The 26,611-nt window shown below is 38.5% G+C and overlaps 2 protein-coding genes across 2 annotated transcripts in view; both read right to left on the reverse strand.

Moving 5' to 3' along the window:
* macf1a (microtubule actin crosslinking factor 1a) overlaps positions 1-22,272 on the reverse strand; it is a 388,147-nt gene extending 365,875 nt beyond the window's left edge. Inside the window, 2 exon segments of the mRNA XM_056479293.1 lie at positions 5,307-5,541; positions 22,132-22,272. Of these exon segments, the coding sequence (XP_056335268.1) occupies positions 5,307-5,529 (223 nt within the window). The 5' untranslated portion in view covers positions 5,530-5,541; positions 22,132-22,272.
* The window catches only part of rnf19b (ring finger protein 19B), a 68,792-nt gene continuing 52,752 nt past the window's right edge, over positions 10,572-26,611 (reverse strand). Inside the window, exon 10 of the mRNA XM_056479289.1 lies at positions 10,572-10,754. Within this exon, the coding sequence (XP_056335264.1) occupies positions 10,610-10,754 (145 nt within the window). The 3' untranslated portion in view covers positions 10,572-10,609. The remainder of the gene's footprint in view (positions 10,755-26,611) is intronic.

A 26,611-nucleotide genomic window follows, 5' to 3' on the forward strand; every position in this document is an offset into this window, starting at 1 on the left:
ACAACACAACTATATTGTTAAAGGCACAGAGGAATGATTTCATTGGAATACATTATTCATCAGGGGTCGCCACAGCGGAATGAACCGCCAACTATTCCAGTATATGTTTTACACAGCAAATGCCCTTTCAGCTGCAACCCAATGCTATGAATCACCCATACACTCTTATTCACACACATACACTACGGACAATTTAGTTTATTCAATTCACCTACAGCGCATGTCTTTGGACTGTGGGGGAAACCGGAGCAGCCGGAGGAAACTCACACCAACACGGAGAGAACATGCAAACTCCATACTGAAACGCCAACTGACCCAGCCAGGATTTGAACCGGTGACCTTCTTTCTGTGAGGCGACAATGCTAACCACTGAGCCATTATGCCACCCTTCATTGAAATAATAGTTTAATAATGAATCACTTTAATATGGATTTTTCTTTTGGCTGATGAAACATTAATCATAATCTCTTTATATGATAAACTTAAAAAGCTTGATCATTTAAAGTACCAGATGGCAAAACTGACATGCAAGCTATTATGTGAATGTTAATAGAAGTATAGTTGTCTTTACAGTTACTTTTCCCATGCCTTAATGATTTAAAAGATCTCTTATATCCTACATGTAGGTATATTAAAAGTCTGTCATTTGTATCATATATAAAAAAACTACATTTTTAAAGGGCACCTATGATGAAAATCATCTTTTGTAAGCTGTTTGGACAAACTGTGCGTAGGTATAGTGTGTCCACAGTCATATTGGTGTGATATAAACACAATAAAGTCTCTTTTTTTTAATCTCCTGACGTTAAAATAGGACCCAAATCCCAGTGATTTTGAGGCCTACCGCAATGTAACATAGGAGTGCAGTTTGGCCCGCCCACCGAATTGATTGACAGGTGCCATGTTTGTATAATAACATGTTTAGACATGTCCTCATAACATTTTTAACAAAGAAACTGGGATTAAAATATCTGTTCCAACTCTCTGTGATTTTTACAAGTTTATAATGTTTTTAAGACAGAGCATGTTTGTAATAAAGACAGTAAAATCGCTATGTAATCTTAACCAATATAATCACCACAGCTGCATGGTGTCAGTAAACGGCTTGAATAAACTCCACCACAAATACAAGAAAAAAACTTACTTGGTATTTTTGACTATTGAGCTGTATTTCAGCTTCATCTGTGTCTGTCTCTATCACTGACTGCTGTTTATCTGACGTAATGCATGATGAGAAGCAGACACGCACATGGGAATGGTGAGCAGGGAAAACCAACTCATTTGCATTTAAAGCAATAAGCTACAAAAACACCTCGAGGCAGACATCCGAGAATGGGTTACACCTGGAGATAAGTAGAAAGAATGGCCCAGGACAGATACCTCTGGAGATTGACCTTTGGAGGCCCATACCCCAGAAGGGGTAGAGGGCATAAGTAAGTAAGTAGAAAAGGTTTTCGGTAAATAAAGGTCAAAATTATTAGCCTTCCTGTGATTTTTTTTTTTTTTTTTTTTAATATTTCATAAATGATGTTTAACAGAGCGAGGAATTGTTCACAGTATTTCCTATAATATTTTTTCTTCTGGAGAAAGTCTTATTTGTTTTATTTCAGCTAAAATAAAAGCAGATTTTAATTTTTTGAAAACAATTAAGCTCAAAATTATTAGCCCCCTTAAGCAATTCTTTTTCGATTGTCTTCTGAACAAACCATTGTTATAGTGACTTGCCTATCAAACCAAACTTGCCTACTTAACCTAATTAAGCCTTTAAATGTCACTTTAAGCTGAAAAATAATCTTGAAAAATATCTAGTCAAATACTGTGTGCCGTCATCATAGCAAAGATAAAAGAAAACAGTTATTAGAAATTCTTTTTTTTATTATTATTATTATGTTTACAAATGTGTTGAAACAAAATCTTTTCTCCATTAAACAAAACTTGGGGGAAAACACTCAACTGTAATTAATAAAATAAAATATAGAAATGTCCTTTTGTTCAATAAATTATTAAAATTTTTAAAAATATCAAAGATGTAGGCATCACAAAAGCTGTCTTTTTGGACAAAGTAACAGACAATTGAGCAGAATATCACTTGTATGATGTATTTCATGTATTTTAAGTTTTTGATTTCTGCATTTAAGCATTCCTAATGCTCAGACAATTTAAGCCAGCCAGCATTCCCCTCTAACAACAAACAAGCTTCTCAGACTTTAAAAAAAGCCTAATGTTCATGGAACAAACACAGATCACGTCTGACAGAGGCGAATCTGGAGGGACCCAAGCTCGACACATGCTCGTAAAAAAGTGAGGTTAGGGTTGGCAGAGAAAACTCTGTTGAGGCTGTAGCGTGACAGTCTGCACAGCATTCCAGATGTGCCTTGGATATCCTTACATCCGTTTCGTGAACCTACTAAACAGTGACTAGAGTTTTCTCACCATTTGTAATATAAAGAATATTTAGCCTTTAGCCTGTTATCTCTTTCTATTGAACAACTGTTAAGTTCAGCATTGGTTAGAGACTCTGAAGCAGTATTGAAGTCAGCAGGAAAAGTCATAGCAGTCAGTCAGCGTGTCTAAAAACAGTCTCAAACTGTTTAGCTCTCAACATTTGGCCTTTTTCCCCCCAGTCCAGCTCAATCATAGTTTATTTCACAGAACTTGATCCTCGTGCAGCTGTGTGGGTCAATGCTGAACACTAATGCGTATCAGAAAAGCACCACGTGTAAAACTTTCCTACTTCAGTCAGTTGCCAGATTGCTTCGTATCCAATCATGTGACGAGTCAGGACACAACAAAATGGACCATTTTCTCTATAAGTCAGGGCCAATCTTTGTATACTTACCCTGATGATTACAAATAGCCAAATTGCCCATCAGTGTATTGATGCTGATCTTTTGTTTTTAAATACAACGATAAACAGTTTTAAAAGGCTGATCTGCTGCTACAAAATTAGACGAGATATCAAGCAAATCTAAGGAGATTTATAGTTTAAACATGACTTCCAGCACAGTGCTTCAGTTTTTAATAAGAAGTCTCTATATATTCAATATTTCACTAGGATATGTAAAACGACTAATGGCAATTTCTTGAGATGCTGGGAACTTCTGTAGATGTTTGTCAAATTCTGCTGTCCTTAATTGAAAATACTGGATGAATCAAATATGTGAATGAGACCAGAAAACAAGAATTCTGCCACCGTGTGATTCTATATTATTTATATACACACTCAGTCTTATTCCTATTTATGTCACTGTAAAAATATACTTAAATCAGCAGTTTTCTGTATTTTGTGATTCATGTTTTTAATTTATTTTGCCTGTTTATTTATGCTTTTAAATTGCATTATGGGACTTGGATCATTCTGCCAACAACTTTTAACCTTAAAAGTTTGAAAAAGAGACTTTTATTAACATTTGTAATAGTTTAAAGTGATATATTGTCTAGGTTGGTGCTGTATATTACGGTACAGAAACCTTGTAATAAACTGACTGTATTTCCTGTTATTTTACAGCTTTATTTCTCTATATATCATTTCCTATCCATTATATGACTTCAAACTACAAAAATGTCAATTAAAATCACTTCATTAAACTGTAGAATTGAATTTTCAACATCAGAAGTCGACAGAGCAGAGATCAACGTCCCATAATGCAATTCACAACCATAAATAAATGGAAAACACTTGTGAATCACAAAATACGGAAACTGTTAATTAACAGATATTTTTACAGTGTAAATTCATTTAAAAATCGAAGAATGTTTTTTTTCTTTCTTTTTTTTTTTGTCCATACACTGTTTTGCACTATGTGAATTTTCTGTATTTTACACAACATTCTTTAAAAAAAAGGCTTTTTGTAGTGTATGAAAAATATCAAAACAATATAAACTTCACTTTACAATGTCATCATTACCGGTGTTTCGCGTAACGCGCTACAAGTAAAGCGAGTTATGTAATAATATTACTTTTCTAAGTAACAAGTAAAGTAACGCATTACTTTTAAAAATTGAGTAATAATATTTGAGTTACTTTTTAAAAATTGTAATGCAAGTTAGTTTTTAGTTAAAATAATTAGCTTTTAAAAAATAAATAGTTAGTAAATTAAAATGAACGTAGTCACGATGAATCCCGAACTCAATGAGAGAATGCAGGAACAGACAGAAACCAAGATGGCAGAGGCTTTCTGCGATGGATGTTTTCTCATTATTCTGAACGGATCAAAGAAAAGGAAAAGGGGATTGTCTCAATGGACACTGTTTTTACTTCACTAATACAACAAGAAGCACAAAAGTAGCAAGCACATTGCTTTAAACCAGGGGTCCTCAAACTTTTTCCTATGAAGGGCCAAAAACAAACTTGATTGAGGGAGGTGGGTCAAAGGTAAATATGTCAAACTATTACATTAAAGATGCCATGGGAATTTCTTAATTTATTAATATTGAAAAATAAATAAAAAAAATATTTAATCATATTAACAATTACACGTTATTTTACATTTTATACTGGACTTCTTACAATAAAAACATAAACAAACACATTTAATTCACAATGGTGTTCAATGCTAAATATATGATAAATTCGATGCCTCTGCCTTAATTTGCTCGTTGATATCTTGTCTTAGAAAATCTGATTAATCCAAAATATTTAATTGAAACATTTCATTTCTTTTTGTTTTTTTTGTTGCTCAACAATTTAACAAACAAACAAAAGGTTGTGTTAAATTAGAAATGATGATCTCTGTTGAAGGCCTTTGCCGCAAACTTTATTCTAAATCTCTTCTCAGATGGGGTGGCCGGCCAAATTAAAGGTTACCATGGGCCAACTTTGGACGAGGGCCTTCCTTTGGGCATCTCTGCTTTAAACTGTCATTAATCTGTATATATGGCACATAGCTCGAGGGTCAGGAAGTTCTCAGAAGATAAGATTATCTTCCATTATTATTTTTTGATGTGTTTCTTTTAAAGTAAATGAAGGTGTAGGCTTTATGGTGCATTGGTAATTGCTGAGCTACTTTATTTAAAAAAAAAAAAAGATGAAGACAGAATCTTGAAACAGATCAAGCCTCAGCCAGGTCTAAAAAAGTAACACAAAGTAGCATAACGCATTACTTACCATAAAGAGTAACTAAGTAACGCAACTAGTTCCTTTTTTTGGAAGTAACCCAATATTGTAATCCACTACTTTAAAAAGTAACTTTCCCCAACACTGATCATTACTGCACATTACATCAACTTCAGCTAGACCTCAGAATCAAAACATCCATTATTAGGATTAAATACTGAAGCACTTTGTTTTTAACCCACGCTCTTACCTGCGACTCTTACGACTGCCCTCTCTGCGGGGTCCAGCACTGAGTCCTGACTCTTGCGTTTGCGCCTCTCGTGTTTGGACAGGTTCCATGGCAGAGTGTCCCCTTTGGGCCCGGCTGTGCTGTGGGCGCAGGGCGACAGAGAGCCCCCAGATCTCTCGCTGCGGAACGAACGCTCGCTCACACACGAACGTTCACTCAGGCTCTCCTCGTCCGAGGAAGACATCTCGCCGGGGGGCTGGGAGGGTAAAAAGGGAAACAGAAATAAGGTCAAGACGAAAACAGAAGCATGTAAGAGACTCCGTAATGTATGAGTTGTATAATTCATCACCCAAAGGACAACATACTACTACGTTAAACCAGAGTTGGGCAACGTTATACTTGAAAAAAAAACTTATATTGAGATATTTAATTTATTCTGTGATGTAAAAGCAATAATTATTTGATGGATGTGACCAAAAAATTATACAAGTTCACAGCATACTGTTATGAAGCGGACAGGAGACAGAGGTAAGGAAACGTTAGGGTGTTTATTGAATGACAACAAGGAGCACATGAAGGATAGCCAGGAGGATCAGGAATGATGTTGGGGTCTTCTCCTCCGTGGCTGGGTAACAGGAATACACGAGGATGGACAGCACACACCAGATACAGCTGACAGAGGATGACACAGACTTGGAAGGACTGGAAGACAGGACGATACGGGAGGACCAGGAAGACTAGGGAGGAATACAAAGAGAACAGGTAAGTAAATCGTTTGTTTAGCTGAGGATGACTACGCTGAGTGGTCGCTCAGTTGTCCGCTTTCGTCGAGACGAGCCCGGACAATGAGCGACTGGAGTGCTGTGCTTTTATCTGGTGCTCGTGAATGTGATGCAGCTGTGTGCTCATTAGAAGTCAGGTGATGGTGATCTTCGTGAGTGGGGATCGTGAGAGCCTGACCAATCCGTGACAGTACCCCCCTCCCCAGGGCCCGCTCCTGAGGGCCGACACCTCCGACGCCGTGGTGGTCTCCCTCTGCCTCTAGGCGCTGGGAACTCAGGGTGGCTCTCATGAAACTCCACCATGAGACTAGGATCGAGAATATCAGCTCTGGGAACCCATGTCCTTTCTTCGGGGCCGTACCCTTCCCAGTCCACCAGGTACTCCAACTGGCCACCACGACGTCGGGAACGCAAGATCTCCTTCACTGCGTAGACGGCTCCTTCTTCTAGGAGCAGTGGAGGAGGGGGTTCCTCTTCGTGGTCAGGCTCTGTGGAGGGAAGAACAGGATCGTGATAGGGTTTCAGGAGTGATACGTGGAATGTAGGGTGAATACGGTAGTGAGAGGGTAATTGTAGTTTGTAGGTGACGGGGTTAACCTGTTCCACGATGGTGAAGGGACCAACAAATCGGGGACTTAACTTGCGAGAGGGCAGTCGCATGCGTATGTCCCGGGTGGATAGCCACACCTTTTGTCCGGGTGTGTATCTGGGTTCTTCAGACCTTCTCCTATCGGCGGTTACCTTGCTTCGACGGACTGCCCTCTGCAGATGTTGATGAGCCTCGTCCCAGACTCTCTCGCTCTCCCGGAACCAGTGATCCACTGCGGGGACATCAGATGGTTCGCCATCCCAGGGAAAGAGCGGTGGTTGGAAGCCCAGGACGCACTGGAATGGCGTGAGTCCGGTGGAGGGTTGCCGCAGTGAATTTTGGGCATATTCTGCCCAGCCCAAATACTGGCTCCAGGAGTTCTGGTGACCACTGCAGAAGGTCCTCAGGAACCGTCCCACCTCCTGAATCTTCCTCTCTGTCTGCCCGTTGGTTTGGGGATGATATCCAGAAGAGAGGCTGACGGCCACACCTAGGAGCTTGAAGAAGGCTTTCCATAGACGTGAGATGAACTGTGGACCTCTGTCCGACACAATATCTTCTGGAATACCAAATGACCTGAAGACTTGATTAAAGATATTGTCGGCAGTTTCAAAGGCTGTGGGAAGACCTTTCAGAGGGATTAGTTTGACAAACTTTGAGAATCTATCTACTATGACTAGAATACAGGTATTACCTTCTGACGAAGGGAGGTCAGTGATAAAGTCCACTCCTAGGTGTGACCAGGGACGGTTCGGAATCGGCAAGGGATGGAGCTTTCCAGCGGGTAGATGACGTGGGCTCTTGGATTGGGCACAGTCCTTACAGCCCTGAACATATTGCCTCACATCCCTTGCCATGTTTGGCCACCAGAATCGTTGGGATACTAGCGAGAGAGTATTGTTGATCCCTGGATGTCCAGTGCCTAGCGAGGTATGTAAGGAGTGGATCAGATCTACCCGGTGTTCAGGTGGTATGAACTGCCGATGAGGAGGGCATCCCGGCGGAGCAGGAGCTTCCGGAGTGGCAACGACTGGAGGAGCGTTCCAGGTGATCGGACAAATGGAGATGTGTTCGGGAAGAATCTTCGTTGGGAGTTCTTCATGATCGTGATGCTCGTGTAAACGAGAGAGAGCGTCTGCTCTTAGATTCTTGGGTCCTGGACGATAGGAAATGGAGAAATCAAAACGTGAGAAGAAAAGTGACCATCTGGCTTGACGTGGACATAGTCTCTTGGCCTCTTTGATGTACTGGAGGTTTTTGTGATCTGTGATCACCTGGAACGGATGTTTGGCTCCCTCCAACCAGTGACGCCACTCCTCCAAGGCTAGCTTGATTGCTAGAAGCTCCCTGTCTCCTATGCTGTAATTCTGCTCCGCCGGGCTCAACTTCCGAGAGAAATAGGCACAGGGATGCAGTCGGGGCGGTGTATCATGATGTTGAGATAATACTGCCCCGACGCCGGTGGTGGATGCGTCCACTTCCACCACGAAAGGAAGATTTGGGTCAGGATGAGTCAGGAGTGGGGCCCTTGTGAACTCCTTCTTAAGAAGGCGGAAGGCTGCGGCTGCTTCTTTGGTCCACTCCAGTCCTTTGGGTTTACCCTTGAGGAGATTAGTGAGAGGTGATGTAATCCTGCTGTAGTCCTTGATAAATCGTCTATAAAAGTTAGCAAACCCAAGAAACCTCTGGAGCTCCTTAATGGAAGTGGGTTCTGACCAGGATAGAACAGCCTCAATTTTCTTCCCATCCATACGTATACCGGTTTGGTCAATGATGTATCCCAGGAAATGAATCGACTTCTGGTGGAATGAGCATTTCTCCGCTTTGAGGTAGAGGTGATGTTCTCTCAATGTGTGTAGGACCTCCGCAACGTGTTGGCGATGTTCGGCCTCACTCCGGGAGTAAATGAGGATGTCATCTATGTACACTATTACACAGTGGTGAAGAAACTCCCGGAGGACTTCATGAATGAAGTTTTGGAATACGGAGGGGGCGTTGACCAGACCGTAAGGCATGACCTCATATTCATAGTGGCCAGTAGGGGTCACGAATGCTGTCTTCCATTGGTCCCCCTCACGTATTCTTATCAGATTATACGCGCTGCGGAGGTCCAATTTAGTGAAGACTTTAGCTTCTCGGAGCTGTTCCAAAGCGGCTGGTACCAGAGGAAGGGGATATCGGTATTTTACTGTACCGTTATTTAGGACCCTGTAGTCGATGCATGGACGCAGCCCTCCGTCCTTCTTGGCCACAAAGAAGAAGCTTGAGGCGGCTGGTGATTTTGAGTGACGTATGTACCCCTGACTCAGAGCCTCCCTTATGTAATCTTCCATTGCCTGATTCTCTGGAAGCGAGAGCGGGTAGATCCTACCTCTTGGCAACTGGGCATCTGGAACTAGGTCGATCGCGCAGTCCCATGGCCGATGCGGCGGTAGCTGGGAAGCTCTCTTGGGGCAGAAGACATCATGAAAGGAGCTGTACTCCTTAGGAATGTGGATAGACTGCTTCTCAGGAGGGCTCTCGACCGATGTTGCAAACAAAGAAATGGGGTTCCGACCTTGAAGAGGGAGATTTGGAAAACAGGCAGGTGTACATCCAGATCCCCATTTCTTTATCTCTCCTGTGCCCCAAGAGATGATGGGATCGTGCTTCACCAGCCACGGGCGCCCTAGAATGATGTCCATATTTGCACCCTCCAGAACCAGAAATTGAATCCTCTCTTGATGTAACACCCCCACTTGAAGAAGGATGTCTTCGCATTGTCGATGGATACGGGTCGAAGATCGAGTGCACTGGGTTATCGGTTGTATCTGGTATATATGCGAGGACGCCTCAGTACGGAGGTGGAGTTGACGACAGAGGGATTGGGAGATGAAGTTCCCTGCTGACCCGGAGTCGATGAGGGCTGTGACAAGGAGAGAAATAGAGGCAGTAGTTATTTGTACGGTGGTAGTAAGTGGTTTACATTGTTCAATATTCGTACTGAATACACTCACTGAAGTCCGAATGGGACGAAGGGGACACTCCATACGGGTGTGTCCACTGACACCGCAGTATAGACACAGACCCCGGGTCAGCCTCCTCTGTCGTTCCGCTGATGTCAGTCTTCCAGACTCTATTATCATGGGTTCTGGTTCTGGAGAGGCTGTTGACTCAGGCGATTGGAGGAGTGCAGACGAGGGGGTGATGGTGTCCTGTTGATAGGAACGAAGACGATCGGAACATCGGAGAGAATGTTGGATGAATCTCTCCAGACCCATTGTATCATCTAATGTGGCCAGTTGGATTCGGAGAGTGGGTTCCAAGCCGAGCCGGTACGTGGTCAACAACGATCTCTCATTCCATCCACTTGCAGCTGCTAGAGTGCGAAACCGGAGAGCATATTCCTGTGTAGATAGAGTACCTTGCTTTAGATGATACAGCTGCTCTCCAGCGGCTACTTCCCCATCAGAACGTCCAAACACCTCTTTGAAATACTCCGTGAAGGTAGTGATGGAATTCATGACCGGCCCGGCTTGGTTCCAGATCGTCTCAGCCCATTTAAGTGCAGGTCCAGAGAGTAGAGATACGATGTAGGCGATCTTTGACTTATCTGTGGGATATAGAGAAGGTTGCATTTCGAATATGAGGGAACATTGTAACAGAAAACCATTGCACTCCCCCGCTCCGCCTGAGTAGGGCGCTGGTCGGGCCATGGGACTGGAAGGAAGGGCCGAAGAAGAAACTGTGGAGGCGGAAGTGCTCGGTGCTGGTGGTGCGTTGGAAAGTGGAGCTGGTGGCTGTAGAATCCGCTTCAACTGGTCCACCAGCTCTTGAAAGTGATCGGGGGTGCTCATGTTGTCGTCGTTATTGGTCCGGGCTTCTGTTATGAAGCGGACAGGAGACAGAGGTAAGGAAACGTTAGGGTGTTTATTGAATGACAACAAGGAGCACATGAAGGATAGCCAGGAGGATCAGGAATGATGTTGGGGTCTTCTCCTCCGTGGCTGGGTAACAGGAATACACGAGGATGGACAGCACACACTAGATACAGCTGACAGAGGATGACACAGACTTGGAAGGACTGGAAGACAGGACGATACGGGAGGACCAGGAAGACTAGGGAGGAATACAAAGAGAACAGGTAAGTAAATCGTTTGTTTAGCTGAGGATGACTACGCTGAGTGGTCGCTCAGTTGTCCGCTTTCGTCGAGACGAGCCCGGACAATGAGCGACTGGAGTGCTGTGCTTTTATCTGGTGCTCGTGAATGTGATGCAGCTGTGTGCTCATTAGAAGTCAGGTGATGGTGATCTTCGTGAGTGGGGATCGTGAGAGCCTGACCAATCCGTGACACATACAACATACTCTGTAGCATTTCTGTGAATTAAAATGCTCAACCGACTAATCAAAAAGATAAGAGGTGGCTTACTAAAGAACAAAAATTACTCATTTTATTTTACAGGCCCGTAGCCAGGGAGGGTTCGAGTGGTTCGAAGGACCCTCCCTTCAATGACAAAGGTCCAGAATTTGTCCCATACATGAGCTCATTTGTCCTATTTTGACTGCTACACCATCCTAAATTGTGAAAATAACCCATTGAAAAAGGCTTTAAGACCACATAGAATTCTCTGTTGACCGTCACATCAGCGTGACTTCATCAGTTAATCAGTTTTGTTCAATGCAAACATTATTATTTTTCACGAGTCCAACATCCAGCTGTACACGAAAACATACAATCGGATGTAAGTGAAGCCATCAAGACCAAGCTGTGAATTTCTTCAGAAGAGCAGTGCGATCAGACTATCATTATCCAGAGGATGATAATGTGTAGAATGGCCATAAATGAGGTTGATGTCCTGATTTCATTCCTATCGAGTGCGTATGCGCATTAGCTTGTGCAACCTGAACATATGCTGATTTTCTTTGATTTAGACGTTTAGACACGAAACTTATGAGACAGTTGTTGTTTAATTTTATTGGTGATTCCAAATATATAATGTAATCGTAAACTTGGCTGAAAGTTTTAAAAATTTGATGTTTCTGCATTCAGACAGAATGCCCGAGCATACTGCCTGAGAGGCGTCTCAAAGATGGCCACAGAGTGAAATGACAAGCCTTAAAGAGACTTTGATATAGCTTGAGGGTCAGGAAGTTCTCAGAAGTCATATTTCACGACTGTATTGTTTTTAAATAGAGAAACATTTTACAGGTACCTTTTATTCTAAATCTTGGACCTTATTCTTGAAACAAAAAATGACAGATAAAAAGTTGTAAAGCACCAAAAGTGGGCCGTATTAAAATTCATTTGCATACTAATTTGGCTATTGTTGTTATCCATGAATTTTTAATCAAATGTACTCTTTTACAAGAGTGCTAGACAAATCATGAAGCTTTAATTTTTCCAAATTCTGACAGGAAAGTTGAATATGCTGGCCAGTTTGTTATTTGCCTAATAAATGACAATAGGCTACAGTTTTTAATTTAAAATTTTAACAATTAGCTTTTTTTTCTAATGATATATGATGTAATAAATGTGTATATTAAAAATAAGTATTTATTCACATTTCTTTATTCTAAATCTTTGGGAAAGTTTTTGGTACAATATGATGACCATCCAACAAGCTAATCCAGGTAAAAATAATGCGTAAAATGTTACTAAAACGCAGCATTTAAATCTCATAATTAAATAGAAAATGAGGCAAATAATTGCAAAAAAAGTCCACTTTTTTAGAAATAAGAACCCTTAAACCTGGCTATGGGCCTGTTATATTTGACATTTTTGCAATTATGAAATTGGCACTAGTGTGACTTTGGTAAATCAAATTTAAAGGTTCCCTGAAGTGCTTTGAAATGTGCATTTTTATTTGCTGTTTGGCGTAATCTCAACCAAAACACGGAGAGTGGGTGGGGCATAGTGTAACTCCTCCCCTCTTTAAAAAAACTGCCAGTAGCGTTTCGTTGAAAAGCAAGAGACAAGTGCCTTAAAGGGGGCGGGGCATGTCAGATACTAGAGAGCATTTGATTGGATATGATTTAATGAGAAACTGTAGTATGGGTTGACATGAATAAAACCATTGATCCATTTAGGTGGAAGTGACAACCTACAAGATTCACATATTTATATCAGTATTATTTCTTCTAAACGCAAATTTTGTCATTGTTTTAGATTTCATGGGACCTTTAAACACACTGAAGCAGTTAAATAGCATGATTTTTTCTTCATTCTGTTATATTAAACCATGTCTGGTCACAAAAATGAGTTATTTTAAACACTCCATTGGTGCATAAATAGGCTCTTTGGGGATTTTTTGGTCTATGTACCTATTGGACCATTTTTGAAGTTGCTGTGAGTTTTTGGTTGTTGTTTGTTTTGTAAACAGGCTTCGTACACGCACTACTAAAACAACTCGTTGCACAGAACAATTATAGATTTTACCATTATTTCAATGCCAATTTTTATATCAAACGATATCGCTAGGTCCACACGAAATCTGAACGCACAAAAATCTGCATATTTTATCATTGAGTATTTATTTACTTGTGTAAATGTGTGTAAATTTATATTTATTCAGTTGTTAAATTTCAGTAATATTATTGACTCAAATGTTCATATGTTTTATTTTTAATTCACTTTGTAAAGTCATATTTTCTGTCTTTTAGTAGGTATATTATATGAGAGACTTGCTTTGTTTGCCAAATAAATGGATCTAATTAGATTTGCATTGTAAACATTAAATAAAATTAAAAACATATCATTTTTTTAAATTCATATTAAGTTTTTAGTTATGATACTCCCAAAATCATTCCGCATAAATCCGCAGATTTTGTAATAAAATTCTGCACAGAAATAGCAAAAAATGTCCACAGATTCCGTCTGGCCCTAGATATTCCCCATCCCGACTATAGTCTTCATCGTATACATAAATACAGTAAATTATTGTTTAAAAATATACATAATAGTGAATTTCTTGTTCTTTAAACATGCTTTAATAACACTAGGTCCTAATAACACTAGGTCTTAATAAACTTTGCAAAAAATACTTCTGACAATAGGGATGCTCTGATCGATCTGCCAGAGATCAGTATCGGCTGATAATCACATTTAATGACTCAATCGGTATTTGCTGATCTGGCCAATCCCATGTACCAATCTCAAGTGTTTGTGTTAGTTGGAGATTAGCTAAATATATGAATGGTCTTGCATGTATTTACGCCTTTTTACATATAACAACTGAAAGTTCTGTGTTTTTGACAATATTGCAAGTTCAGTAAAACCAGGCTGAAAATATTATTCATTCATTCATATTCCTTCAGCTTAGTGCCTTTATTCATCAGTGGTCGCCACAGCAGAATGAACCACCTGAAAATATTAGATAAATAAATAAAAAAACTAAAAAATGCAATTTTTTAACATGAATAGTTAATAATATAAATTCATGTAATTGACTTATTGCAATGAACAGTAGTTTATAGGTCTTTTTCCTTTGAGTAAAGTAATGGATTTATACTGTAGGTGTGCATTTTAACTTCTTATGCATCACATATGCACTCTAAACTTTTTCTTCATTGAGACATGTTAAATTCTTCTTCCATCATTTGCAATGTTTCCAAACCGCATTGTTACAAATTTTTCTTAGCATTTTTTAATCTGTGTTATCTCTTATTTTCTGTAAAGCTGCTTCTAACCATGGCGTCTCCCCTGTAAATAGATATGAAACATGTTTAAGGGATTATATGCAGCATTTTTAATTAATTCTCTCCACTTAAGTATCATCCTTAGAAGGAAAATCTGCTTAATGCCTTATGAAGCTTGAAGCATCAGAATCGGTACTCTGTATCACCCGATCACCATGACAAGGAATCCGTACTCGGTATCGGCTGCAAAAATCCTGATTGGAGCATCCCTACCTGACTATTATATCAGTGCTGAAACTGTACTGTACAGCCCTTTACCAGAGTGCAAAACATACACACTATTTACAAGAATATATCAATTGAAAACTGCAATAAAAAGAAAGTAAAACAGATAAAAACTGACGCTTCAGGTAAACCCCGCTGACTCACTCCAGCAATGATGATGAGAAGAAAAAGTGTCAGGAGGATCGAATTCTTTTTTCAGTAACTGCTATTAAAACAGGTCTTGATCAGTATTGGACATTGCATTCAGTTGGGCCAGACCTCTCTGATGTGCATTCCTCTGTGATCAGCTGGAAGAAATGGGGCCCTTGGGGGCTCGAGTGGGTTCTTGTCCATCACATTACTCCACAACAGCTGAACTCATCAATACAAGTGAGCTCAATGCAAACTGACTGGAGATGTGGTAGAGAGTTCCACTCGAAATGATTTATATTCTTTTAAAACTCTTAATGTTTGGTCAGTGGGAAATAAAGGTGTTTAAGAAGTAATAAAAAACATGGTATCCATTAAATTCCTGGAAATAAATGACCCTTTAAAATGATTTTTGAAGACTTTATGGTCGCACTTTATTTTAAAATACAATTGTCACTATTATCAAACAATTAACTATGAGTATAACTTTAAAATAAACTCAGATTTTGCTACTTATTAATTGTTATTATGGTTTCATAATTATTAAGGAAATAGTTAGGTTTAGATATTGGTTAGAATTTGGGATGTAGAATAAAATCTGGCAAAATGTGTACTTTATAAGTAGCAATAAATAGCCAATTTCTTAATAGTATCCTTAATATCCGAATACACCACTAGCTGATATTGAGAATGGGTACTTTAACTAAATTGTTACTAAAGTGTGACTTTTTTTGTTAACATTTTTTGCTTTAATGTTTCTGGAAATGTGATTTGACCGTGCAGGGGGCCGTTGTTCGGGGAGACAACTAGGAATGTTGTCCCAGGCTGTGATCAGTGTTTTTTCAATGGTATAGACTATGAATTGAGCAGAGGGGTGAGGGGACATACACACACAAACGCACACACCCACACAGACACAGGGAGACAGAAAATCCTCCTAGAAAGCAATCTGAGGGTAACCATAAAAATAAAATAGCATTTTTGTGATGTCTGGTTAGCAGGTGCACAGGAGATTTCAGGCAACTAAACATAGATGTCAAGAATGCAAACCAGGCTCATTCTGAAAATGTACCCTTACATACATTTCTGGAGATCGCCAAATACGTTTCAGGAGCTATGTTTTTTGCCGTTTTTGTTTTCACAAATCCACCAGATGCCGCTGAGCAGGCTTTTTTCTCAAATTTGTCTCGCGAGTACCATTCGTGCCTGCTGTTCTCGTGTAAATCCACCAGAGGCCACTGTCGACTGACTGTCAACTGACTGACTGACCGATCGACTGACCCACCCTCCTCCTTCCCTAAACCAAACCAATAATGTTTTCAAAAGCACCGATTGACCAGAATACTAACCATATAAATCTAAATAAGAATTAACAAGACATGGAATAAATCTGATGGGTAGCATATTACGTCATCAAAATGTGCTACCTACTTTTTGAATGGGAGGTGGGACAATCTGACATGGTAGGACAAATCGACAGAACACCGAACTAAAAGGATGTATCAGTGAGGAACAGGTGGACACAATAGGTTGCTATAGGATCATGAATTAGGAAACTGGGTCAAACAAAACCAATAAAGGTACATTAAGTTAAACCAAAACAGAACAGGATCATGACAGTTTTACAAGTAACATGATTTTATTCATTTATTTACAATATTATGTTGACATGATTTTTCTATATTATGTTTTGTCACTGGCTTGCTTGGTTTGGGACTTCTATGGTGCGCATCGATGGATTTGCTCTTCAGTGTTTGGACTTTCAGCAGTGAAAATTAAACCACACTGAACTGAGCTAAACTGAACTTTAACTCTGAAAACTGGACTGACACAGTTCCAATTTACTAGAACTTAAGCTAATAAACATGAATTGATTTGGATTGAATTATTTCTAAATATTCCCTGCAAAAAAGTATGAAAAACGTAACATTTTTAATGAATATTTATGCATTTTTTTATATTTTATCATAAAAAATTTTTATTTTTTAACATCATGTTCTATTTTCATAAAAAATAGTCCAATAATAAAATACTTTCTTTTGATTAAATGGAGAATTTGCATCCATTTATCTATATTAGTTTTAACAAAAAAAATTATATCTCATTTGTATAATAGTGTCTAGCACTAATTTTGCCTCAGAACAATAATAATAATAATAATAATAATAATAATATTTCCTTACATTTATATAGCAATTTTCTGGACACTTTACACTTTGCAAAAAAGTGTAAAAAAAGCGTAGACATTGGGGGAAATCTCATCCACCTCCAGTGTGCACCATCCACCTGGATGACGCGATGGCAGCCATATTGCGCCAGACCGCACACCACACACCAGCTGATTGGTGGAGAGGAGACAGAGACAATTATGATATGGGGACCAACTGATGCATTACTTTATCAGTTTCATTTTGGATGTTTATTCATATTGCAAGTGAACCCTTATTTATTTAGACTTAGTTTTCCTATGTGACCAAAGCATTTTTTCAATTACTTAAATTTTACCTGTCCACCGAAAAGCCCATTTTTGGGTCACAACTTACCAGTTGAGAACCACCAATCTGTCTGAACAAATCTGACCTGGAAACATGTCTTACACCAGAGACAGACATTTAATCTTAATAATGTTGTCTAGCATGAGTATAAAGCATCAGTTCCTGTTGCTGAAGCAGCAGAATGTGGTACTTGCAACCCCAGGGAAATGGGTTCAGTTTCCAAGCAATACATATAGGTTACAAAAATAACTCCCCTCAAAAGCAAAGCATTAATAAAAGCATTTCTCTATGAAGTCTGTCCAGGAACCCCTTACTATATATATATATATATATATCATAACGTGTAAAAAATCCCTGTATATAACTGGATATGCTAAGCTCTGTATTTACTGTGACTAAAAGCAGAACTAAGTTCACCAGAAACCATGTTGCTGAAGCTAGATTTCTTTGCCATCCCGCTGCTGCCTGACAGCATGGTGGTTCAGCGGCAGCCAACAGATATAAATAGAGGCAATGCTGTATTCAAGACCTTGCTATGTCATTATGCCTGCATGTGAAGGGAAGCGAGGAAAACACTGCTGACTTTTTTCATTATTTCATCTCTTATTTCTTTCCCACTCCCCATTAAGTAAGTTGAATGCACCCAACGCACCAACACAGAACTGTTGTGTTGATTTAAAGTCTCTCTGCGACTGGCTCTGCATTTGCACAAATACTCAGCTTCCTACAACGTCCCAGAGCAACCTCAATATTGCGCCACCGCTCCGAGAAATGATTCGTTTGTGAAACAGAGGCTGGTGGCATTTGTTCTCTCGCTGGTGTTTATACAATGTGTGCAAAGATATGCTCACGTGTGCATTCACCCATGAGGACTGAAGCATCTGCTATGAGTAACACTGACACATCACTATAGACACACTCACTCAATAATGACACTTGCTGGGAAAAGCAATGGAGGAGGGGATTTTATCATAGTGATGAATAATGGCTTTGCATTATTCAGAACGCTGTGGGCAGCTAGGTATTAGCTCTTATGGAAAATCTGACATTTAATCTGGACGTAATATCAAGCGGTCAACCATTCTGTGCAGTTTAGAGCATCAGTTTATGCCTTTAGTTCGATATTAAAAGCATTAGTTTTGCTTCTGCGCTCATGTTATACATTTGAAAGTAAGTGGCAGTGGTGTAAAGTAACTAATTACAAATACTCCAATTACTGTGAGTAGTTTTTCTCAGGAATTGCAATTTACTGAGTAGCTTTAAAAACGTGTACTTTTACTTTCCCTTGAGTACATTTTAGTGCTGTATCGGTACTTTTACTCCACTACTATCCTTCAACTTGCAGTCACTACTTTATTATTTCCTGTCTATGGGGATTAGAAAAATCAGTCCTGTGATTCCTGTCCAATCGAATCGCACATAGAAGGTAAATCGAATCATAATGAACAACCTTAGACTTTATAATTGCAGCAAACTATTTGGAAGCATTAAAAGTGTCCAGGAAGATGTCCAAAATATTTACACGCATTGACCCAGAAACTGTTTAGATGCATGTCAATGATGAGAAGATGACGGATGTTTACTGTATTGACGTTGTACCCCAACGTCATGGAGATGTCGCATTTTGTTTAAAAATGAAAATTGGGTCGACGTCAATGTCCAGCCTAAAATCGACGCCTAATGATGTTAGAGCTGGCTGTTGTGTGGACGTTACCACTATGACGTCTATCAGACGTTGGATTTTGGTTGCCATACCGGACGAATAAATGTCAGTATTTGACGTCAATATGACGTTGGTTTAAGATATTGGCTCGACATTGGATTTTAGTCACTTTCTAATAACCTAAAATCAACCAAATATCAATGTCATTTAATTGGACATCAAAATAATGTTGTCCTTAAATGCTGGCTAGACATTGAATTTTGGTCACCTGACATCACAACCTAAATCAAACCTAATATTAATGTCTTATGACATTGTGTGCCTGCTGGGCATCAACTAAATGCACTACAGAATGTTACGTTGACACACATCCACAAAATCATGTAAATGCATCAGATTTTAACAGCGTAATACTCACTACTCTTAAGTACTTTTGAAAAAAATGACTTTTTACTCATACTTTGTGTAATATTTACAGCAGATACTTTTACTCTACCTGCACTACATTTTTAGGCAAGTAATGGTTTTTTTTACTTAAGTATGATTTACTTGTATGATTTTTCAGCACTCTTTCCACCACTCTAAGTGGTGACCAACAAAGATCAAAAGTCATTGAGATTATTGTGAATTTATTAATTATTGATTAAATATAATCAAAATATATTGCAAGGAAATCATTTTTATTGAGGTACTAAAAATGATTTTAAAAAAAGATTCATTTTGTGACAATGTTGTCAAAATACGTTTTCATGAAACCTCAATAAAACTTTGGAATATTTTGTATTTGTCAGATCTCGTGTTTTTATGTCTGTGAAGGACCTGATTTTTGAGGGTGAAATTACAAAAACTGGAATTTTTAGTAATTTTCAGAAATCCTGTTTTTACGTTGAGCATTGCAGAAAACAATTTTTTGAAAAAGACATTTCTGAATAATAAAAACAACTGTGGTTAACTGCTTTTGCAAATAAAGTCTTCAATTATCAAGTGTTCACATATGCGTTATAGCATATAATATGTACGGACACGACGTCATCATTTTCACAAAATCACATTTTTATAGATTGCATGGAAATTACAATAGTATTGATTTCATAAACTCTGAAACCTGTTTTCAAAGACATACATTTTTCTTCTTACAAAATGCTGCTGTTACAGAACTTTCTGGTTTTAATTAAAACAATGCTGCTCAAGCCTTCTGTGTTTATTATTGTTATCCTACCCATGATTAAATGGTTAGCTGCATTTTGTCATTTCTACTGGTCATCAGTTGTAAACCAATAAATCATCAATATGTTAATTGTTTTCATAATTTTTGGATATTTTAATTGAAATATACTTCAAATGCTCTCAAAAACTTGGTCTGATGCTTCTTATTAACCTTGCTTCCTTTGGCATCTGGACTGCTTTGCTCATTCTGACTCTGGACTGCTTTGATCATTATGGCTCTGAACTGCTTGGCTCCTTAATTACTGCTTGCAGCTATATTTTTTGTTTAGGTTAATTTTTTGTTTTGTTTTTTTGTCACTGTCCACAAAAAACAACTTGTGGCCCATTTTCAGGTCATGAACAAGCAGTTGGAAACCACTGATCTATTTGTAAAAATCTGACCTGGAAACCGTAGACAGGCAAATGTACAAACTTTAACCTTGTTAGCAAGAATAAAATGTATGATCAGCCTGTATTAAGGAAATCACAAGACAGCCTGCAATCACAGACCCTATTTGTCCTCATTTTTGAGGTTTTGCATGTTTGCCAAAGGGCGGTAGCTTCAATAAGCCTCATTTGATCAGATCAAGGATGGATTACAAATCAGGCCAATGGGGCCAGTGCCCGAGGCCTCGAACTGTCAGGAACCTCAAGATATTAAACTGATGTAGATACATACAAACAACGCTAGAATGACTAGAGATGTAATTTAATACAATAGTACAATAATCACTTACTTGCAGCTTAGATGTTGTATTTGGGAATGTAACATGTATTATGTAATTTGGTGTTATTACAAAAAATAGTGATTCTGCTCTCTTTGTTAATTCTAAATATTTTAAATAAAGGTGGTTTTCGTATAAGAGGTGATGTCTAAACGGAAATGAGCAGAATGGCTATACTCACGCAGCAGGTCAACATTGCATATGTGCATCTCTACAGGAGCACAATGTAGGAAACCATCTGTAGATGCTGCTAGAAATCTGTAGACGCTTTACCCACTCAACCCTTTGTAACTTCACATTTTGCAACAGCAACGCTTAAATAGGCTTATATAAACGCCACAAGAGTTTTGTTCGTTTCTCTCATGATATGAATGAATATTTATTTATGAAAGAAAAGACATGTGCGTACTAGATCTTCATTTATTTGTCTAGGAACGCCCCTTCTTTCAACACGTACCTCTGCATAGGGATGGAAAATCCGACTCATTTAGCGAATCGGTTCTTATGAACAACTTGTTTCAATGAATCGAATTCAGCCGTGCGTTTCCATCACGACTAATTTCGTGTTATTTGTTGATTTTACCTCAAAAACTCACCTGTAAATGTAATATTTTACATGTAAAACACTGACTGTGTAATTTTAGTAATTTTAGTTTACAAAGGCTACGTTGTGATTTTTAGTGGGCCTATCCAATAGCATAATCTACTAAAAACTTAGATATTTTGTGCATTACTATTACATCTGTGAGAAGTCAATAACCCCGTTTCCATACTTTTTATTGGCAACATTGTCAATTAGTTGTCATTTTTATTATGAACTGCTCTGGGTGGATTCACTTATTTCGAGAACGAACTGTTCGGTCAAGTTTTATGGACTGAACTCAACAGAGCCTCTCAAAAGATTCAACTTGAACGAACGATTCGTTCACACATCAGACATCATCGAAGGACCGTGTAATGTGGCGGAAACCGAGTAGAGTGACCACAGAGATGTGCAGAGTCTCTTTGTCCAAACACACTGAATAACGAGCTGTCTGTAAAGACACATTGATGAAGACTTGAAATGAATAAATTATTATATTTATCTGTAATTAATTAAGTTGAGAAATTAACACCTCGGCGGTTCGCTCTCTGTAGAGAAAAGCACTTCCGATGCCCGGTGATTAAATGGAAATCAGAAGATGCTTGTAGGAAATCTAGCTTTTTTTACGTGATATTTCAGCCCTTTGTAACCAAACGCGAACATTCTAACACAAAGCTAGGGAAATGGTGACACTCGTGAAAAAAACGACAATGTTCAGACACTACACCCCGAAGCTGTCGGACAGAATAATAACGGACGTTTGGACCATCTTACCGTATAACGGCAGTGCCCGTTACCGCGCGCAGGGTGACAGAGGCGGGGATGCGCTGGCTCTCAATCCTGACAAACACGCGTCTCAGCCGGCCAGAGAATCACTGACGCTCGGTTCGTTTCCACCGACCCGGTAGACGGAGGAGCAGTATGGAGACTGTGATTCGGTAATGGCTGTCTATTCCCCTCCTTTCATATCCCTCCTTCTCTCCCGCTCTCTCTTTCTCCAGCCCCCTCCTCCTCCTCTTCCTCACTCTCTCCTTTCTCTTCCAGCTTTAGCCCATCCCTCTTTAATGATGATGATGAGGATTTTAATAATCTTTCATTAGGGGCATTATGTAAAAACAATCATAAGACCAATCAAATTCAATCAAAATTCCAATATATTAAATCAAATAATCTCATTTCAGTGTGAAATGCAATATAGGTAAAGGTCGCTTCACTTCTTTGCAAACCATGCTAAAATGATCTTTTCATAGTTCCAAGACCATCTTATAAGGACCATCACCTCAGAATTAATGTTTGCTGTTGAATTACTCACCCAGGCCATCCAAAATCATGACTTTTGGTCCTCAGTTCCTTAACGGTAGCCTATTCACAGAAAAATAAAAAAAAGTTATAATTATTATTAATTCTCTAATATAATTATAATTTTTTAAAGACGTCACGGTGGCGCAGTGGGTAGCACGATCGCCTCACAGCAAGAAGGTCGCTGGTTCGAGCCCTGGCTGGGTAAGTTGGCATTTGAGTTTTCTCCCACAGTCTAAAGACATGCGCTGTAGGTGAATTGAATAAGCTAAATTGGCTGTGTATGAGTGTGAATGAGTGTGTATGGATACGTACCTCTGGCTAAATAATTCACGGTCTCCAGAAACATATATAGGGCTACGCTTTCAGAATGAGCTTATTTTGAAAATGAATGGATGAATTTAATCGTACTTTTTATGTAGGTTGCAGCATCCATCAAAAAGCATCATGTTGATAAAAGATATAAGAAGAATTCCCTCCATTGTAAACAAAGTGTCGAGTGTTAGTTTAAGGTTTGTTTTTAGTTTATACCTCGCCACTGTCGCCACTGGATTGCTTGGTTTGGACGTGTGGAGCTGCACATCATTGGGTTTGATCTTCAGTGTTTGGACTTTCAGCAGTGAAAATTAAACCACACTGAACTGAACTTCAACTCTGAAAACTGGACTGACACAGTTTCAATTTACTAGAACTTCTATGTTAAGCTGCTTTGACACAATCTACATTGTAAAAGCGCCATAGAAATAAAGATGAATTGAATTGAATCAACTCACCTGCATTCATGGATATGTCATTATGGGACGCTTCAACTTGTCATGATCAAGCTCAGGACTATTTGCCTAAACTGTGGATTAATGGCAATAATGTGAACAATAATGTTCTGTTTTTTAGCACAGAGCAACTTTTCATGACTTGACAGATATGGGTATTCCTTTCGTTTTGGCTTTCATAGCACTGTTAGCCATGGGCACTTGTTAAATTACCATTTCAGCTCAAAGTATACAGTACACTCCTAAACAGAGATGTCCAAAGTAGTTGCCCTACTTTGGTGGTTCATTGTAACCTTTGATTTGGCCCACCATTCCATCTGACAGTGAGAATGATAGAGAGGGTTGTGGCAAATCGAGATCATCATCTCTAATTTCACGTAACCTTTTTTGTTTCTTTTATTGCTGAGCTACAAAATAAGTAAACTGAATTAAAATGTTTCAATTAAATGTTGTAAATGAATCAGATTTTTAGGGCTACGCAGAAGACATCGGCCAGCAAATCAAGCAAAAACTAATGTAATTCTGTTATAAATGAGGTTTTGTTTTTACTGTGATAAGTTCATTATAAAATGTAAAAAAAACTGTATTAGTTAATATACAGCAAATGTTTTCTATAGTCATGTTTAACATTATAAATTAAATTAGGACATTACCCATGACAACTATAATTACAGCCCACCAGCCTCAATTACGTTTGGATTTGGTCCTTCATTAGAAAATGTTTGGGCACCCCTGCTCTAAAGAAATTGCTGGGTTGTTGTAATCTATTGTTGGGTCAAATATAGACAAACCCAACCATTGGGTTAAAATGTGTAATTTAAATTCAATTAAAATTTAGTTTAGTCCATATTTGACATGCATAACATTGGGATACATCGACCAAGCAAAGTATACGTAAATTCTAGTGAAGAATAAAGTCGCCTACATCCTGGATGGCCTGTGAGAGAGTCAATTGCAAACATCAGCAAATTTACATTACTACCCCTCAAAACCAGATTGTCCTCATGCAATTAAAGGTTTTATTCAACAAAAATGAGAAATCTGCCATCATTTACTCATCCTCCACTTGTTTGAATTTCTGTCTTCTGTTGAACACAAAGGAAAATATTCTGAAGAACATTGAAAAAAATGCAGCTATTGACTTCTATAGTATTTTTTTTAGCTCAAGACAGAACTTATTCATACCCCTGGCAGATTCTGACTTAAAGTTTTCATTCAAATGTAATTAAATGCTGAGAAATATGTTTTTCTTCCACAATGATGCCTCTTGTACATCATCTTACAATCTTTTTTGTGAAGCTTGTGTCATTTCCGGTGTTCCGTCGATTTGTCCTACCTCCCATTCAAAAAGTAGGTAGCACAATTTGATGACACAATATACTACCCATCAGATTTTGCTACAAGTGTAAATTTTAATGTGGAGTATAGTGATATGAAACTGTAACAATCACCATAACCTTTATGCACAGTACACTAACATTTACAGACTTTTCCGTTATAACACACTAATGTCTAAGCACCTCTCTCGCTTAATAATAAAATAAATAAAAGTATAATCGGAAATGAATTTGGAGTGAAGAATCTGTCTGTCCTCAGTGAGCAGAATTGAGTGTGACAGTAAAGGATTAACTGCTGCTGCTTTACTGATCAAACAAAACCCATCATAGGAGAGCAGCCCTGCTAAAAATACCAGCGCACATCCTGTGGACATTCTTTGCCCAATTTCAACTGATTATCATGTGAAGACAAACAATGTCTAAAATGTACTAGATCTTACTTTCACGTCTAACTCTTTAGAGTCAGATTTGAACCTTAAATAGGCTTAATTGAACCCTTGTGATGGTCGGCATGACTTCATTCCATTCACATATTCGATTTTGCTCCTGATCTTTGCTCAAATGAAGCTCTTCTAAGAACATCAACAGGAATATCTAGCACTTTATGAACCATATACTCATCCAATTATTCAAGCGGTGTATGAATCATGCTTATCCAATTATTCTTTAGGTTTCGTTTCCTTAGTATAAAACTAATTTCCCTGTTGTGCTGTAGACTTAGTTATCAATCAACAGTTTAAGTTAATTGAAGCTCAAAAAGAGTGGTTTGTTGCTGCCACCCACTGACCGACATACCAAATAACTAATCTTGTCAGGGCGACTGGCTTTGTAATGTAATTGGAATGTCAAATATGGATTGATGTACTCATATTATGCCTTCAGCTGGAAGCGGTCCCTTGGGAAGCTTAAGCAAACCACTTAAAGACGAGCTAAATTCAGGCTCAGATTTAATATGAAAAAATTACAGATAATCAAATGGTCTCAGACTATTTGAAGAATGAAGTAAGATAATAAAAATGCATTTAAAGTCTTGGTTCATAAGTGATTAAAAGTACTTACATTTATGGATTTATTTAAGAGAGAGAAAGTTTTTGTTGGTTCTCTGCATTTATGAATACAAACTTTAAGTACAACTAGATATTAAAGTTTGAGGACAAACTTTATGGTGGCTTGAAAAGCCGAGTCTGAATTAGCATGTTACTAGCCTGAATTAGCAAGTAACTAGCATGATTCTAACATAAATTAGCATGTAACTAGCATGATTCTAGCATGAATTAGCATGTTTCTAGCATGAATTAGCATGATTCTAGCATGAATTAGCATGTTACTAGCATGTTTCTAGCATGAGTTAGCATGTTACTAGCATGTTTCTAGCATGAATTAGCATGTTACTAGCATGATTCTAGCATGAATTAGCATGTTACTAGCATGTTTCTAGCATGATTTAGCATGTTATTAGCATGCTTCTAGCATGAATTAGCATGTTTCTAGCATGAATTAGCATGTTATTAGCATGATTCTAGCATGAATTAGCATGTTACTAGCATGATTCTAGCATGAATTAGCATGTTACTAGCATGTTTCTAGCATGAATTAGCATGTTACTAGCATGATTCTAGCATAAATTAGCATGAATTAGCATGTTACTAGCATGATTCTAGCATGAATTAGCATGTTATTAGCATGATTCTAGCATGTTACTAGCATGATTCTAGCATGAATTAGCATGTTACTAGCATGATTCTAGCATGAATTAGCATGTTACTAGCATGATTCTAGCATGGATTAGCATGTAACTAGCATGATTCTAGCATGAATTAGCATGTTACTAGCATGTTTCTAGCATGA

This window comes from Danio aesculapii, chromosome 19, assembly GCF_903798145.1.
Source record: "Danio aesculapii chromosome 19, fDanAes4.1, whole genome shotgun sequence".
Taxonomy (NCBI): Eukaryota; Metazoa; Chordata; class Actinopteri; order Cypriniformes; family Danionidae; genus Danio; species Danio aesculapii.